The sequence below is a fragment of the Mustelus asterias genome, chromosome 30, assembly GCF_964213995.1.
Source record: "Mustelus asterias chromosome 30, sMusAst1.hap1.1, whole genome shotgun sequence".
Taxonomy (NCBI): Eukaryota; Metazoa; Chordata; class Chondrichthyes; order Carcharhiniformes; family Triakidae; genus Mustelus; species Mustelus asterias.
Genome location: NC_135830.1, coordinates 9621285 through 9639355, shown reverse-complemented (window position 1 = coordinate 9639355; position 18071 = coordinate 9621285). Strand labels below are relative to the sequence as shown.

Below are 18071 nucleotides of genomic sequence, written 5' to 3'. Positions count from 1 at the left end.
AGTTGTACAATTCACATCATTCAGGAGCCAGATTGTCTGCTCAGAAAGAGGAAGGTTTCTGTGACACCAATGAAAAGCAACAGACACACTCACAGACACCCTCACACACAGAGTCTCACACCCTGCAAATTATCTCCTGTCACTTTATTGTTTTTAGTCGTTTTGAAATAAATCCTGAATGAACTATAAAATCATTCATAAGTACTTGTTGAGATTCCCCTGAAAGACATCTGTACTGTTAATTTCACTCCCTGTAGTTGTGATTTCCATATTCTCGCCACTCTTTGTGTAGAGAAATTTATCCTGGATTTCCTATTGGATTTCTTAGTGACTGTTTTATATTGATTGTCTCCAGTTTCCCAGTAACTTCATTGCAGTGTTAATCTAAGCCTACTTGTGACTAATAAATAAACTTTACTTTTTGCTTTTCCCCTCAAGAGGAAACACTATTTCTGTATCGAAATCCTTTATAATTTTGAGGACCTCTGCTCAGGTTACCCCTCAGCCTTCATTTCTCAAGAAAGAAGAACTAGCCTGTCAATCCTTTCCTGATAAAAAAACACACATTTTGAAAATCATTTATGGGATGTGGGCATTGCTGGCTTGGCCAGCATTTATGGCTAATCCCTGATTGCCCTTGAGAAGGTGGTGGTGAGCTGCCTTCTACATTAAAATCTCATCATTAAAATCTTCTCTGTGCCCTCTCCAGTGCCTGGATATTTTTTAATAATACGGTGACTAGAATGGTATGCAGTGGTCAGTAAGATTCTTGATCAGAGAGTCACAGATTTTCCAAAAGTGGTTTGAGTTTATCCATGGTTTTAAATTAGATTCTTAGGAAGCAACAATTTAAAAATGATGTATAATAAACAAGGGAAAAAAACCAAGACCCATGGCAGGTGAGTAACCGAGGCCCCAGCACTGATCCTGCGTTACCCAAATAGTCACTGCCTGCCAGTTGGAAAAAGACCCGTTTAATCCTACTCTTTGTTTCTTGTCTGCCAATCAGTTTTCTACCCATCTCAGTACAACAGCCCCAATCCCATGTGCTTTACTTTTTGTGAAGAAGTTGCCGAGTTGGCGGATGATGGGAATCGGGTTCACATTATCTATCTCAGGGCATAATCATCAACAACTTGTGTTTACACAGAGTGTTGTGGGGCTGGAGGAGGTTACTGAGATACTGAGGAACTTTTTTAAGTTCATTTTTACGGAATGTAGGCATCACTGGCTGGGCCAGCATTTCTTTCCCATCCCTATCTGCCCTCCATTTCAGAGGGCATTTGAGAGTCAACCACATTGCTGGTCTGGAGTCACATGTAGGCCTGACCAAGTAAGGACGGCAGGTTTCCTTTTCCAAAGGACGTTACTGAATCAAATGGGTTTTTACGACAATTGATTAAAGGTTGAGGTTTGTCATTAGACTTTTAATTGAAGATTTTAATTGAATACAAATTTCACCATCGACTGTGGTGGGATTCGAACCTGGGTCCCCAGAGCCTTACCCTGAGTCCAGTGATAATTCCACTGTGCCGCTGCCTCCCCTATTCATCCAATTGTTATTGTTTATCTCAGGGTGCGGAAACAACAGAATCCAACGTTGCCGGTCACACATGAAGTCGTCTATGTTTCAGCAGGCTGTAATACTGATTAAATCCCTTCCCACACATGGAGCAGTTGAAAGGTTTTGCCCCAGTGTGAACTCGCTGGTGTCTCTGCAGGCGGGATGGATCAGTGAATCCCTTCCCACACAGGGAGCAGGTGAACGGTTCTGTCGCAGTGTGAGCTCGCTGGTGTTTCAGCATATAGGATGAATCAGTGAATCCCTTCCCACACACAGAGCAGGTGAACGGCTTCTCCCCGGTGTGAATGCGTTGGTGTCTCAGCAGGCCAGACGACTGAGCGAATCCCTTTCCACACACAGAGCACAGGAACGGCCTCTCCCCAGTGTGAATGCGTTTGTGTTTCAGCAGCTCATCACTTCTTTTAAAGGTCTTATTGCATTCTGAGCATTGAAAAGGTCTCTTATCAGAGTGAATGTGTTGGTGTTGATTGCAGGAGGAAATCTGAGCAAATCTTTTGCCACAAATGGAGCAGGAGAACGGCCTCTCCCCTGTGTGAATGCGGCGGTGTCTCCGGAGGCTGGATGACTCCGTGAAAGCCTTCCCACACACGGAGCAGATGAATGCCCTTTCCCCCGTGTGAATAGGCTGGTGACTCAGCAGATGCTGCAAACAAGTAAATGCTTTCCCGCACACAGGGCAAACATATGGCCTCTCCCCAGTGTGAGTGCCCTGGTGTCTCAGCAGACTAATCCTTCTTTTGAAGGTCTTCTCACATTTAAAGCATTTAAAATGTCTCTTCTGAAAATGAATCTGTTGGTGAACGGTGCAGTGGGAGGACTGAGTGAATCTCTTCCCACACTGGGAGCAGCTGAATGGCCTGTCCTTGGTGTGAACTTGTTGGTGCTCAGTGAGATGCACTGAGTTGCTAAACGACTCCCCACAGTGAGAGCAGCTGAACGGTCTCTCGTGTGTGTGAAGGAGCTGGTGCTCTGCAAGGTGGGAGGACTGGCTGAACCTCTTCCCGCAGTGGGAGCAGCTGAACGGTCTCTCGTCAGTGTGAAGAAGCTGGTGTTGGGCCTGTTCCTCAGAGGTTTCAATGCTTTCCCCAGAGTCAGAGCTTTGAAGAGGCTTCTGAATAATGTGATCGAGTTGGTGAGCCAGCAGGTTGGACGAACACATGAATTTCTTCCCACACACGGAGCAGGTGAATGAACTCTCACTATTGCGAGCTCACTGTCGTGTCAGCATGTTTTCCAGCTGTATCAATCCCTCCCCACAGGAGGAGCAAGGAAACAGATTCTCACCAGTTTCCAACTGAGATGGTCAATTAAATCCCTTCAGATGCACAAATCTTCAAATCCCAATGAATTGATTGACTCTGTCTGACGTGAGATTTGTTTGTCCAGACTGCAAATCCTCCTCTTCTATTTCCTGTAAAATAAGTTTACAAAGAATTACGTGGCTGGCACGGTGGCACAGTGGTTAGTACTCCTGCCTCACAGCGCCAGGGACCTGGGTTCGATTCCGGCCGTGGTTACCTGTCTGTGTGGAGTTTACACAGTAAGGAGTCTAACAACACCAGGTTAAAGTCCAACAGGTTTATTTGGTAGCAAACGCCACTAGCTTTCGGAGCGCTGCTGTGTGGAGTTTGCACATTCTCTACTTGTCTGCGTGGGTTTCCTCCAGGTGCCCCAGTTTTCTCCCAGAGTCCAAAGATATTCAGGTTAGGTGGATTTCATGCTAAATTATCCATTTTTCCCCCAGGATGTGTAGGTTAGGGAGATTAGTGGGGTAAATAAGTTGGGTTATGTTGTTGTGGCCTTGGTGGGATGCTCTGTCAGAGAGTTGACTTGATGGGCCAAATAGCCTCCTTCCGAACTGTGGAATTCTATGAATATATCTATCCTGGACTGACAGTGATGACTTTTGTAAACTCCCTTTACAGGATAATGGAAAGGAGGATTTACAGCAAGAAAACACAAACCAAACATCACGTTGAGATCTGACAGTCACTCGGATCATTAGGAGCTGATTGTTATTGTCTTTGAACAGGGAAGGAGAATTGTTTGTTCTGTCTGTGACAATACACAAACAGGCCATTCGGTTTATCGAGTCTGGACTGGAGTTTATCCTCCACATGAGTCTCCTCTCATTCTGATCACCACATCTCAGCTTTTCAGTTGATTTTTCCAATCCCTTTTCTCTCATAGGCTCATATATTTTCCTTTTGAAAGCATCTAAAGTATTTGTGTCAACCACTTCCAGTCGCAGTGAGTTCCATATTCTAACAACTGTCTGAAGAAAGAAACATCTCCTATTTTCCTGTTTGATTTATTTGTTGTCTGTTCATGGTTCCCAGTAATGGAAAAACCAACAAGTGGAAACATTCCATTCACATCTACCTACTTGTCCCATTCAGAAAGCCCGTATCAGAAGAGACAACATTTTCTCTTGGTTTGAGTTTGTTGTGTGTAAATCCTCCCTTTCTAACCACCTGTAACAAAAAATATCCAAAATCCATCACGATAGAAAATCCAGGTACAAGTAATTCAGAAAGCTATTATTTGTTATGAGGGGAATGGAGTAAAAGCAGGGAAGTTATGTTTCAGTTGCACACAGTGAGTCTGTATCTGGAGCAATGTGTACATTATCGATTTCCTTATTTAAGGAAAAATATAAATGCATTAGAAGTTCATAGAAGGTTTAGTCGACTAACACCTGGAATAGGTGGATAGTCTGATGAGGAGCAGTGAGACAGTCTCTGCTTGAGTTTAAAAGAGTAAGAGGCAACTTAATTTAAACCTTTCAGATCCTGAAAGGTCTTGGATGTGGAGAGGAGTCATAGAGGTTTATAGCATAGAAACAGGCCCTTCAGCCCAACTTGTCCATGCTGCCCCTTTTTTAACCCCGAAACTAGTCCCAATTGCCCGCATTTGGCCCATATCCCTCTATACCCATCATACCCGTGTAACTATCTAAATGCTTTTCAAAAGACAAAATTGTACCCGCCTCTACTACTACCTCTGGCAGTTTGCTCAAGACACTCTCCACCCTCTGTATGAAAATATTGCCCCTCTGGACCCTTTGTATCTCTCCCTTCTCACCTGAAATCTATGCCCTCTAGTTTTAGACTCCCCTACCTTTGCAAAAAGATATTGACTATCTAGGTGATCTATGGCCCTCATTATTTTATAGACCGCTATAAGATCACCCCTATGCCTCCTGCGCTCCAGAAAAAAAATTCCCAGTCTATCCAGTCTCTCCTTATAACCATCAAATCCCAGTAGCATCCTCGTAAATCTTTTCTGCACTCTTTCTCGTTTAATAACAACCTTTCTATAATAGGGTGACCAGAACTGCACACAGTATTCCAAGTGTGGCCTTACACAAGTCTTGTACAACTTCAACAAGACATCCCAACTCCTGTATTTAATGTTCTGACCAATGAAACCAAGCATGCCGAATGCCTTCTTCACCACTCTACCTATGAACCTGTACCCCTAGATCTCTTTGTTCTGTAACTCTCCCCAATGCCCTACCATTAACTGAGTAAGTCCTGTCCTGGTTCAATCTACCAAAATGCATCACCTCGCATTTATCAAAATTAAACTCCATCTGCCATTCACCAGCCCACTGGCCCAATTGATCAAGATCCCGATGCAATCCTAGGTAACCTTCTTCACTGTCCACTATGCCACCAATCCTGGTGTCATCTGCAAACTTACTAACCATACTGCAAACTTACTAACCATGCCTACTAAATTCTCATCCACATCATGAATATAAATGACAAATAACAGTGGACGCAACACTGATCCCTGAGGCACACGGCTGGTCACAGGCCTCCAGTTTGAAAAACAACCATCTACAACCACCCTCTGTCTTCTGTCATCAAGCCAGTTTTGAACCTATTTGGCTACCTCATCCTGGATCCCGTGAGATTACCCTTATGCAACAACTTACCATTTGATACCTTGTCAAAGGCCTTGCTAAAGTCCATGTAAAGAACATTAACTGCACTGCCCTCATCTAACTTCTTGGTTACCCATTCAAAAAACTCAATCAAATTTGTGAGACATGATTTTCCACTCCAAAGCCATGCTGACTGTTTCTAATCAGTCCTTGCCTCTCTGCATGCCTGTAGATCCTGTCTCTCAAAATACCTTCCAACAACTTGTTGGAAGTGTTGTTTACTCTTATGGGAGAATCTCGGGGTCACTGTTTAAACAAGTGTTGCGCATAGAGACAGAGATTAGATATTTTTCTCACAGTGGGTCGTGAATCTTTGGATCTCCATTCCTCAAAAGTAGATATATATCTCTTGGGGCAAAAGGGATATTATGGGGGGATGGGTGGGACAAGGGTATTGAATTTGAGGATCAGCCATGACCATAATGAATGGCAGGGAACGTTCAAAGGGCTGAATGGCCTCCTTCCGCTTCTATTTTCTATGCATGTTTCTATGTAAACATGAGGAGCCTGGGGCTGAAGTGTAACCAAGAGGCCATACGACATAGGAGCAGAATTAGGCGACTCGGCCCATCGAGGCTGCTTCACCATTCAGTCATGGGCTGATATTTTTCTCATCCCCATTCTCCTACCTTTTCCCCATAACCCCTGATCCACTTATTAATCAAGAACCTATCTATCTCTGTCTTAAAGACACTCAAAGACCTGGCCTCCACAGCCTTCTGTGGCAAAGAGTTCCACAGATTCACCACTCTCTGGTGGGCCAGTGGACTGACGAATGGCAGATGGAATTTAATTTCGACAAATGCGAAGTGATGCATTTTGGTAGATTGAACCAGGACAGGACTTACTCAGTTAATGGTAGGGCGTTGGGGAGAGTTACAGAACTAAGAGATCTAGGGGTACATGTTCATAGCTCCTTGAAAGTGGAGTCACAGGTGGACAGAGTGGTGAAGAAGGCATTCAGCATGCTTGGTTTCATCGGTCAGAACATTGAATACAGGAGTTGGGACGTCTTGTTGAAGTTGTACAAGACATTGGTAAGGCCACACTTGGAATACTGTGTGCAATTCTGGTCACCCTATTATAGAAAGGATATTATTAAACTAGAAAGAGTGCAGAAAAGATTTAGTAGGATGCTACCGGGACTTGATGGATTGAGTATAAGGAGAGGCTGAATGGACTGGAACTTTTTTCTCTGGAGCGTAGGAGGCTGAGGGGTGATCTTATAGAAGTCTATAAAATAATGAGGGGCATAGACAAGGTAGATAGTCAATATCTTTTCCCAAAGGTAGGGGAGTCTAAAACTAGAGGGCATAGGTTTAAGGTGAGAGGGGAGAGATACAAAAGTGTCCAGAGGGGCAATTTGTTCACACAGAGGGTGGTGAGTGTCTGGAACAAGCTGTGGGTACAATTGTATCTTTTAAAAAGCATTTAGATAGTTACATGGGTGCGATGGGAATAGAGGGATGTGGGCCAAATGCAGGCGCTTGGGATTAGCTTCAGGGGTTTTAAAAAAAAGGGCAGCATGGACAAGTTGGGCCGAAGGGCCTGTTTCCATGCTGTAAACCTCGATGACTCTGGCTGAAGAAATTCTTCCTCATCTCTGTTTGAAAGGAACATCCCTTTAGTCTGAGGTTGTGCCCTCTGGTTCTAGTTTTATCTACTCGTGGAAACATCCTCTCCACGTCCACTCTGTCCAGGCCACGCCGTACCCTGTAAGTTTCAATAAATTCCTCCTCAACCTTCTAAACTCCAACAAGTACAAAAGCCGTGTAACCGCTTCAGGTAAGTATTCCGGGATGCAACCTCTCATACTGAATATGTACATGACCCATTAACTTCTCTCGGCTGCAAACGTGAGGTGCAGCCTGGGAGTGGGTGAAGCTGTTTGAAAATCTGATGCTCAAATTTAGTCATTTTTCCGAGCACTAGGACCCGGTGGGAGCAGAAACACAAAGACCCGCCCCCTCACGGTTGCGTCACCAAGACACCAGCGCATGCGCTCTGCTCCCTGCTCAATCAAGATGGCGGCTGTTAACCTGAGCTTCGTCTCGGGAAAAAGACCCGAAACTGCAAACACGGGACCTACGGGCTCATATTCGATGCTTGAGGCCTTTAACAGGTATTTAGAAACCGTCTACGTCCATCCGCCGGTTCGATTGCTCCCTCTATGTTTCTGCATCCTTACCGGCTGCTGATGAGACAGAGGAACTTCTCTCCAGTCGCTGTCACCCGCACTGCGCGTGCTGCAAACGCCTTTGCTTACTGCGCATGCGCACGTCTCCCATGCGTGGAACAGGAAACTCTTCCGATTGGTCCGGAGCTGCGCATGTTTCAGGTCCCGCCCCTCATTCACTCCGATTGGTTGGAGGACCAGCCGCTCCCGCTCGGTCCTCCAGTCCCGCCCCCTCTTCCGATTGGTTCGGAGCCGCCGTCAATCAGTCCCCGGGCATTGTGATGTGGAGCATGCGCAGTGTCATTGCTGTCCTTGGCGCTTGTTTGTCCCGGAGAAGCGGAGTCAGCGTTAGGCGGTGGCTGGGAGGATTTGGAAACACTTTGTGGATCCGCAAACCCTTCAGAATCATTGTCAGCTCCCTGGTTTGCAGCTGCGGAGCTTCTCCCTCCCGGGAACAGGCCCAGGTTAACGGCCCCATCCTGGCTCAGCCACTGGAGGATGGTTCACATCAGAGGATGGGGGAGGGGGACAATAAATAAGAGGTTACACTTTGGCAGATGGAATCCACGTGTACTGTGTATGAGGCTTGAACTGATCAACCAACCTGGAGAGAAACAAGGATACCAGCACCACAGAGAAACCGTGTAAATGTGGGGATTGTGGAAAGGGATTCAAGTATCCATCTCGGCTGGAAATTGATCGACGCAGTCACACTGGAGAGAAACCATTCACCTGCTCTGTATGTGGGAAGGGATTCACTCAGTCAACCACTCTGCTGAGACACCAGCGATTTCACACAGGGGAGAGACCGTTCCCCTGTTGTGTGTGTGGGAAGGGATTCACTCAGTCATCTGAGCTTCTGATACACTGGAGAGTTCATACTGGAGAGAAGCCATTCACCTGCTCTGTTTGTGGGAGGGGATTCACTCAGTTATCCCAGCTGCTGACACACCAGCGTGTTCACACTAGGGAGAGGCCATTCACCTGCTCTGTGTGTGAGAAGCAATTCACTAATTCATCAAACCTGCTTACACACCAGCGAGTTCACACTGGCGAGAGACCATACGTTTGTTCCACGTGTGAGAAAGGATTCACAACTTCATCCAACCTTTTGACACACCAGCGAATTCACACCCGGGAGAGGCCATTCACCTGTTCAGTGTGTGTGAGGGGATTCAGTCAGCGAGCCCACCTGCTGACACACCAGCAAGTTCACACCCAGGAGAGGCCATTCACCTGTTCAGTGTGTGAGAGGGGATTCAGTCAGCGAGCCCACCTGCTGACACACCAGCAAGTTCACACCCAGGAGAGGCCATTCACCTGTTCAGTGTGTGAGAGGGGATTCAGTCAGCGAGCCCACCTGCTGACACACCAGCAAGTTCACACCCAGGAGATGCCATTCACCTGTTCAGTGTGTGAGAGGGGATTCAGTCAGCGAGCCCACCTGCTGACACACCAGCAAGTTCACACCCAGGAGAGGCCATTCACCTGTTCAGTGTGTGAGAGGGGATTCAGTCAGCGAGCCCACCTGCTGACACACCAGCAAGTTCACACCCAGGAGAGGCCATTCACCTGTTCAGTGTGTGAGAGGGGATTCAGTCAGCGAGCCCACCTGCTGACACACCAGCAAGTTCACACCCAGGAGAGGCCATTCACCTGTTCAGTGTGTGGGAGGGGATTCAGTCAGCGAGCCCACCTGCTGACACACCAGCAAGTTCACACCCAGGAGAGGCCATTCACCTGTTCAGTGTGTGAGAGGGGATTCAGTCAGCGAGCCCACCTGCTGACACACCAGCAAGTTCACACCCAGGAGAGGCCATTCACCTGTTCAGTGTGTGAGAGGGGATTCAGTCAGCGAGCCCACCTGCTGACACACCAGCAAGTTCACAAGTGACTGAAGGGTTTGGATTCCACTGATGTTGCTGGCGTTCACTGTACCCAGGACTGAACCGTGTTCATTCTGACAATTCAGGTTTGTCTCTCTGATGTCACCAACCATAGTTCTGGCTGGAGTTTAAGATTCTAGTTAGTTTGCTGATTGTGTTCTTGGGCCTGCAGCCTCCCTTTAAGAATATGTGTCTGTGATCATTCCCCTGAATTCAGAGAATTCCACCAGCAATCAGTTTGCCACAAATATTGAACTTTTACTTCAATCCTCAATTGATCTTTGATTCAAACTTGCCAATTTAGTGTCTGAGAGGTTCTACTGATGAACATCTCCAATTAGAAAGTGCTGATTAATCCTTGCTGACAATTCTTACTGACCTGCACATTACACACAGTGAGAGCTCCGTTATCCCCCAGAAAGAAGGGGAATGGGAATTGGTGGAGAATCAAGCGTTCCCAAATTTTACCCCTTCCGCCTGGTACTGAAATCCCCTCGGCCCGGGAATGAAGACAGGTCCAATTGAAATAACAAACTGGTGTATATCTTTCATGAAAAAGGGGCTACAAAATCATCAGACAGGAGAAATTGGTATCAATCTTATTGAGTAAACAAGTAAACTAAATCAAATTAACTGAGGGGAGGGGATTGGTGTCAGTGTGGGGTTTATATCAGACAGGAGGAGATTGGTGTCAGTGTGGGGTTTATATCAGACAGGAGGAGATTGGTGTCAGTGACTGTGGGGTTTACATCAGTCAGCAGGAGATTGGTGTCAGTGTGGGGTTTATATCAGACAGGAGGAGATTGGTGTCAGTGACTGTGGGGTTTTATATCATGATGTGGAGATGCCGGTGTTGGACTGGGGTAAGCACAGTAAGAGGTTTAACAACACCAGGTTAAAGTCCAACAGGTTTATTTGGTAGCAAAAGCCACACAAGCTTGGACACACGCATCTCCATTAAGGACGGTCACCTCAGCACCTCACTGTACCGCAAGCCCACGGATAACCTCACGATGCTCCACTTCTCCAGCTTCCACCCTAAACACGTTAAAGAAGCCACCCCCTACGGACAAGCCCTCCGTATACACAGGATCTGCTCGGATGAGGAGGATCGCAACAGACACCTCCAGACGCTGAAAGATGCCCTCATAAGAACAGGATATGGCGCTCGACTCATTGATCAACAGTTCCAACGCGCCACAGCGAAAAACCGCACCGACCTCCTCAGAAGACAAACATGGGACACGGTGGACAGAGTACCCTTCGTCGTCCAGTACTTCCCCGGAGCGGAGAAGCTACGGCATCTCCTCCGGAGCCTTCAACATGTCATTGATGAAGACGAACATCTCGCCAAGGCCATCCCCACACCCCCACTTCTTGCCTTCAAACAAGTGCACAACCTCAAACAGACCATTGTCCGCAGCAAACTACCCAGCCTTCAGGAGAACAGTGACCATGACACCACACAACCCTGCCACAGCAACCTCTGCAAGACTTGCCGGATCATCGACACAGATGCCATCATCTCACGTGAGAACACCATCCACCAGGTACACGGTACATACTCTTGCAATTCGGCCAACGTTGTCTACCTGATACGCTGCAAGAAAGGATGTCCCGAGGCATGGTACATTGGGGAAACTATGCAGACGCTGCGACAACGGATGAATGAACACCGCTCGACAATCACCAGGCAAGACAGAGAATTCACACTGAGGAGAGGCCCTTCAGCTGCACTCACTGTGGGAAGAGGTTCAACAGCACATCCAGCCTCGCTACACACCAGCGGATTCACACTGGGGTGAAGCCATTCACCTGCTCTGTGTGCGGTGAGAGATTCACTCGGTCATCCGGCCTTTGGACACATCAGCGAATTCACACTGAGGAGAAACCGTTCAGCTGCACCTCCTGTGGAAAGAGTTTTGGACAGTCATCCACCCTGACTGCTCACCAACACACTCACACCGGGGAGAGACCGTTCAGCTGCTCCATATGTGGGAAGAAATTCTCTCAGTCATTTGATCTGGTGAGGCACCAGCGACTTCACACCGGGGAGAGACCATTCACCTGCTCGGTGTGTGGGAAGGGATTCGCTCAGTTATTCACCCTCCAGTCCCACCACCGCACTCACACTCAGGAGAATCCATTCAGCTGCAGTACCTGTGGAAAGAGTTTCAAGCAGTCATCCAACCTCCTGACTCATCAACGCACTCACTCTGGGGAGAGACCTTTCACCTGCTCCTTGTGTGGAAAGGCATTCACAAGGTCCTCCAGCCTGCTGAGACACCAGCAAATTCATAATAGACTGCAAGGATTGGATTCTGCTTTTAATCACAGCCAGGATTGATAGTCTGATAATATTGGTTCGATTTTGCTGATATTAACATCCCTATAAGTAGCTGGAGTTTAATATTCTGGAGATGTCACTGATTTTCGGAGCTGCAATGTCCCTTTTTAAAAACACCTTCTGTGATCTTTCCCCTAAATTCAAGAATCCTTAACAAGAACCTGTTCAACATAAAATGATGAACTTTACTTCAATCCTAAATTAATCTTTGATGCAAATCAGTGTGTGAGAGGTTCCACTGATTAACATCTCCAATTAGAAAGTCCTGATTAATCCTTGCTGACAATTCTGACTGACGTCTTCACAGTGACACGTCCATTATGAAATTAAATATGAAGGAACATAAACAAAATAGTGAAATATTATACAGGCACAGTTAAATCTCACATAAAATCCTTAACAATCAATATTGAAGTTGATGAAACTTGGAGGCCTCTGAGTTCACCCATTTCTGACACAGCAGCAGCAACATTTGGTAAAGGTGGCTCCTACAACAGACTGGTTTGAGATCCACTCAGCAGAGATGATACCGGTCATTGAAGCAAAAAGCAAAGCCTACCTGATGCTCATCATAAACCCAACAGCTGGAACATTGCATCAGAAATTTTGAAAACAGTGAGATACTCTGTTAATAAACACCGGACAATCCGACACCAATAATTCCAAACTGCCTGTGATAATGAATATCTCTGTGCGATGTATGATGGGATGAATATGATGCTTTGTCCTACAATCACCAAATTGTTCCCCTGAAATCGGCAGATGGTGAAGTTCTCACCAACAGAAGTAAACCGATGTCCCACTGGGTTGAACACGACTGTGAGCTGTACTCCCGTGAGACGGATACCTCCCAGTCTCTGTTTGATTCTACTGCAGCTTCCTGTCATGGTTGAGTTGGACGAGGAATCCTCATCACTTGAGCTGGAAAAGGCCATTGATTGCGGAACAAGCAGAAAGGCTCCCAGCAAGGATGAGTTCCAGCTGAACTGTTCAGACACGGAAAGTCCCATCGCTGCCACATCTTCATAACCTCCAGCTTCTCTGTTGGGAGGTAGGGCCTGTTCCACAGGAGATACGTGACACAAAAATCTTCACAATATACAAAACATGCAGTGACAGAGGAGATTGCAACAACTACAGGAACATCTCACTCCTTCGCATCACTGGGAAGGCCTTCACTAGGGTCATGTTTAAACGACTCCAGCTATTTGCAGACTGAGTGTATCCAGAAGCACAGTGCGGTTTCTGTCCTGACAGAGCTCCAGTGAACATGATCTTCTCCACACACCAGCTACAAGAGGAGTGAACAATTAGTATTGAATCTAAAATGTTGCCAGCTCCTGTGCTGAGAAAAGTGAAATGTTGTAATTACTGAGTGAAAGTGAACCTTTCGGTGTGAATTACAATTTACTTGTACAATTGGAAAAGGCACCAAAATGTTTGATTCTTAACTTAAGCTTTGAAGTTGTACTTCGGAGCTCACAGGCTGAGGGAAGCTCCACCCTCTTTAACTCTTTCTGACATAGAAAAACTACAGCACAAACAGGCCCTTCGGCCCACAAGTTGTGCCGAACACATCCCTACCTTCTAGACCTACCTATAACCCTCCATCCTATTAAGTCCGATGTACTCATCCAGGAGTCTCTTAACAGACCCTATTGAGTTCGCCTCCACCACCACTGACGGCAGCCGATTCCACTCGCCCACCACCCTCTGTGTGAAAACCTTACCCCTAACATCTCCCCTGTACCTACCCCCCAGCACCTTAAACCTGAGTCCTCTCGTAGCAGACATTTCCACCCTGGGAAAAAGCCTCTGAGAGTCCACCCGATCTATGCCTCTCAACATCTTATACACCTCTATTAGGTCTCCTCTCATCCTTCGTCTCTCCAAGGAGAAAAGACTGAGCTCCCTCAGCCTATCCTCATAAGGCATGCCACTCAATCCAGGCAACATCCTTGTAAATCTCCTCTGCACCCTTTCAATCTTTTCCACATCCTTCCTATAGTGAGGCGACCAGAACTGAGCACAGTACTCCAAGTGGGGTCTGACGAGGGTCTTATATAGCTGCATCATTATCCCCGGACTCCTAAACTCAGTCCCTCGATTGATAAAGGCCGGCACACCATACGCCTTCTTAACCACCTCCTCCACCTGCGGGCCGATTTCAGAGTCCTATTGACCCGGACCCCAAGGTCCTTCTGATCCTCTACAGTACTAAGAGTCTTTCCCTTTATATTGTACTCCTTCATCCCATTTGACCTACCAAAATGGACCACGATGCATTTATCTGGGTTGAAGTCCATCTGCCACTTGTCCGCCCAGTCTTGCATCCTATCTATGTCCCTCTGTAACTTCTGACATCCCTCCAGGCTATCCACAACCCCACCTTAGAAGGTTGACATTTACCTGTGAAAACGCACTTTTGTGGTTTAATTTTCCTTGCGTTATAATATATTTATTTGGAAAGACACTTGAAGAATGAAGAAAAAAACATTTTGGAAAAACTGAGAAAAAATGCCAAAATAATTGGAAACACAAAGATCAAAATGGTGTTTGGTTCACCTTTGATCTGGAAATAAAGTTGACATAATTGGAATATTTGCTTCACCCTTTTACAATCAGGCAGCACGGTGACAACTTAAACCAAAGATTCTGCTTTTTGAAGATTTGACTTCATCCCATTTGTTATCATTTAAATCAAAGCTCCTGAGAATGGGAGATATGAGCATTACCCCAAACTGATACAACTACCTGTACTTCTGCCTCTGATCTCAAAATACACTATTGTGTGAGTGTTCAATTGGACAGAAAGGTTTCCGCATTCTCCTGAATGCGGGAGAAAGGGAAGCCCCATTTGGAATCAAACATCGAAAAAATTCACACCAGCAAATGGGAATTGAAGTAATTCACTCTGAGTCTAGTTCAATGGAATAGACAAACAGGATATCCACGTACGTTCTTGTAGAAGTCAGGAAAGTGGAGATGAGTCAAGTAATAGTTTTCTCTTGGAGATGTTTGTATCCTTGCTTGTGAACTTTAAAACAAACTGAATCAGATAACCTGGCCTCTGCCTGAAGACATTGGAACCATACAGAGAGAGAGATAAGCAAACATTTTCATATAGACACTTCCTTGCGATTACTTGAAAATCTAGGAATGGGTGTCTCAGATGGTACATGGAGCATCCTTTGGGATACCAGTGTGAGTGTGCCCCTGCACTGAGGAACAGACGTGTTCAGCTATTCAACAACAGAACAACATTGAGTGCTTAACATTGTCAGTAGAATGGGAAGATATTTTAATTTGTCAAGATATTGGCATATTTTGCAGAGAAACTGACTTTAAAACAATCAGGATCGAATGAAACACACTGGTATCTATCAGAGGGAGTAAACTTAAGCTGAAGAGTGATCTAAATCTGGCTTTTGAAAATATCCACAAGGTGGATGCAGGTGAGCAGAGAGCTGGAGAACCTTTGAAGTTTGTGCTTGAATATTTGAACCAGATGTATTTACAACTCGTCAATAATTTAGAATTGTGTGAGATAATCTGCAGAGGGGGAGGATGAATCAAAGTCGATGATTGTCACATTTACTGGTGTGATGTTACTGTGCATTTAAGAACTGTATTTTTAAATCATGTTTTCTGCAGTTTGGGAGCAGGCCTTTGTTTTTCATTGTGGCGTTGGCTGAATGTTTGTGTGTCCTTTTATTGCTGCTTAAATGGTTTGAATGGGTTTATCTTTAATCTGGGTTTAAGGCACTTTGTGAGTTTGAAGTGTTGTGGGAAGAATGATTGACAGGTCAGGTTGGACAGTTTTGTTTCTCTCTCCCAAGAGTTCTTACTTTCAGTTTTGGTTGCTGGTTAGTTAGAAGGCGTTTGGACTCCAGACTGAAAGGCAGTATTTCTGTTCTCTCTCCTTGATATTAGAAATTCTGCTCTATTGGAAGCAGTTTTTCTTGCCATCCTGGAGTGAAAGATTCTGATGTTGGTGATTTGCTAGGTAATGCCAGCTGTGGCTTTATCTCTACCTCAAGGTGCTGGGAGTTTCCGGAATGGTGAAGTCAGAATTTCAATTCTCCAACCAAAGGACTAATTTCCAGAATCACATGAGCATTCTTATTTTCTGTGCTAAACCTGTGACAGGTGTATGTTTGTAGGGAGGTTTGTCGTATTGGAACAGTGCATTTAGTTGTTAAGGTTTCTACAATATCATGGTTGTTTTCTTGTTTGTAATTGGCAAAAGCGATTGCTAATTTTCTTTCTATGTGTTAACTGTATTCTTAAATAAACTTTGTTTGATAAAATCTCCCCAGTGAGTCATTTGAATCATACAATGTTTCACTGCAGGTATGTTTACCCCAGCCAAATTCAAACTGCAAACCCTGTGGTCCAGGCTGACTTCATAAATACTTTGGAGTTTCTGACCTCAATTATAATACGGCAAAGTATTTACTTTTATTTCTGGTGACAACTCAAGGGTTTGTGTTGCTGATTCTGATCATTCTAGTACCTTTAGTTTTCTTGTCTATGGAATGTAATCAAGAAATTAGGAAAACAAGCTTGTAACTTAGAATCGCTGGGTTATTCAGAAATCAGTTTTTGAGTAGACAGTGAAGCTAATCCTTTCTCAAGATGGGAGATTTGTAAGAAATCACAGTCTAATAACCTAATGAAAACTTCAGAAATGTATTACATATTATAGGAATCGTTCTGTGTGTATCTACAAAGAAAGAACAAAGAAAATTACAGCACAGGAACAGGCCCTTTGGCCCTCCAAGCCTGCACCGACCATGCTGCCCATCTGAACTAAAGCTCCCTACCCTTCTGGGGACCGTATCCCTCTATTCCCATCCTATTCATGTATTTGTCAAGACACCCCTTAAAAGTCACAATCGTATCTGCTGCCACTACCTCCTCCAGCAGCGAGTTCCAGGCACCCACCACCCTCTGTGTAAAAAGAAAACTTGCCTCGTACATCTCCTTTAAAGTTTGCCCCTCGCACCTTAAACCTTTGCCCCTTAGTAATTGACTCTTTCACCCTGGGAAAAAGCTTCTGACGATCCACTCTGTCCAAGCCCCTCATAATCTTGTAGACTTCTATCAGGTCGCCCTTTAACCTCCATCGCTCCAGTGAGAACAAACCAAGTTTCTCCAATCTCTCCTCATAGCTAATGCTCTCCATGCCAGCAACATCCTGGTAAATCTTTTATGTACCCTCTCCAAAGCCTTCACATCCTTCTGGTAGTGTGGCGACCAGAATTGAACACTATATTCCAAATGCGGCCTAACTAAGATTTTATAAAGCTGCAACATGACTTGCCAATTTTTAAACTCAATGCCCCGGCCGATGAAGGCAAGCATGCCGTATGCCTTCTTGACTACCTTCTCCACCTGCGTTGCCACTTTCAGTGACCTGTGTACCTGTACACCCAGATCCCTCTGTTGTAGGGAAATATCCCTTACCAGTGCAGAATAGAAGTTGAGTCGCAAATCAAGGTTCAAAGCGTGTCTTTATTGTACAATTACTGGGATCCCAGGGAGACCCCCGTAGCCAGCTCAGAAACAGTGGCTTGGCCACGTTGATCTCCATTAAATCACATCAGCTCTGGATCTTTATAGGGATCCAAATTCGCGTGGGAACATTTGATTATGCTTTTTTACACAATGTATAAAGTGGTCTGTCAGTTTCAAAAGTCCCTAGGAAGTTTCATCGATTAGCATTTGTATGGTGTGTGTTCGTGTTAATGGGATTACTTGGTCCTGCCCCGGTGTCTAAATGCGTTTCCCATTATCATCGCTATGTGTCCTCTTATTTGAATTGATCCTATTGTTCCGTGTCTGTGTTTCCTGCTTGTGAGATTGAGTGTTAATGTCATCCTGTCCTGTTGGGTGTCTGGAGTACTTCATTCTTAACCTTTTATCCTTATCTCTTAGTTTATCAGATTTTTATGTCTGCCTTGGCCGAATTGGTAATATTTCAGTGATAGCTTGGTTTTGATAACCCACTCTATGTCTCGTTTCATAGGGATCTTGATCGTCCTTGGCCAGTTTAAAATGCAGCTGCGCGCTGTTGCTAGGCAGATTAGGGATCTTCCGTAGTTTCTGAAATTCGTGAGTCT

The 18071-nt window shown here is 45.4% G+C and overlaps 3 protein-coding genes across 5 annotated transcripts in view; 2 read left to right on the top strand and 1 right to left on the bottom strand.

The window, feature by feature from the left end:
* LOC144480736 (uncharacterized) overlaps window positions 1-18071 on the top strand; it is a gene marked incomplete at its 5' end in the record, with an annotated part of 80539 nt that overhangs the window by 37356 nt on the left and 25112 nt on the right. Inside the window, one exon of the mRNA XM_078200319.1 lies at window positions 8426-8779. Coding sequence (XP_078056445.1) covers window positions 8426-8779 — 354 coding nt within the window. The remainder of the gene's footprint in view (window positions 1-8425; window positions 8780-18071) is intronic.
* On the bottom strand, window positions 1402-7803 carry LOC144481022 (uncharacterized). 3 transcript variants are annotated; one of them, XM_078200660.1, is made up of 2 exons: window positions 7627-7791; window positions 1402-2996 (listed from the first exon to the last, which is right to left on the bottom strand). In XM_078200660.1, exon 2 carries the CDS (start codon window positions 2742-2744, stop codon window positions 1608-1610), a length of 1137 nt encoding a protein of 378 aa, XP_078056786.1. In that variant the 5' UTR covers window positions 2745-2996; window positions 7627-7791; the 3' UTR covers window positions 1402-1607. The 3 variants fall into 3 exon arrangements, with proteins under 3 accessions (XP_078056786.1, XP_078056785.1, XP_078056787.1); XM_078200659.1 differs by having other exon boundaries at window positions 1408-2996; window positions 7726-7803; XM_078200661.1 differs by lacking the exon at window positions 7627-7791 and adding an exon at window positions 7510-7587 and having other exon boundaries at window positions 1408-2996.
* LOC144480660 (uncharacterized) lies at window positions 10029-12278 on the top strand. The gene is made up of 2 exons (XM_078200258.1): window positions 10029-10079; window positions 11293-12278. The coding sequence occupies exons 1-2, from the start codon at window positions 10029-10031 to the stop codon at window positions 11944-11946; spliced, it is 705 nt and encodes a 234-aa protein (XP_078056384.1). The 3' UTR covers window positions 11947-12278.

What these genes read in the sequence shown, in the direction of transcription:
- LOC144481022 (XM_078200659.1), bottom strand. Translation starts at nt 2,744, where the DNA reads ATGTGTTCGTCCAACCTGCTGGCTCACCAACTCGATCACATTATTCAG.
- LOC144480660 (XM_078200258.1), top strand. Translation starts at nt 10,029, where the DNA reads ATGGGAATTGGTGGAGAATCAAGCGTTCCCAAATTTTACCCCTTCCGC. An exon ending in AATTTTACCCCTTCCGCCTG is followed by an intron (nt 10,080 to 11,292) that starts GTACTGAAATCC and finishes GACAATCACCAG; the next exon opens with GCAAGACAGAGAATTCACAC.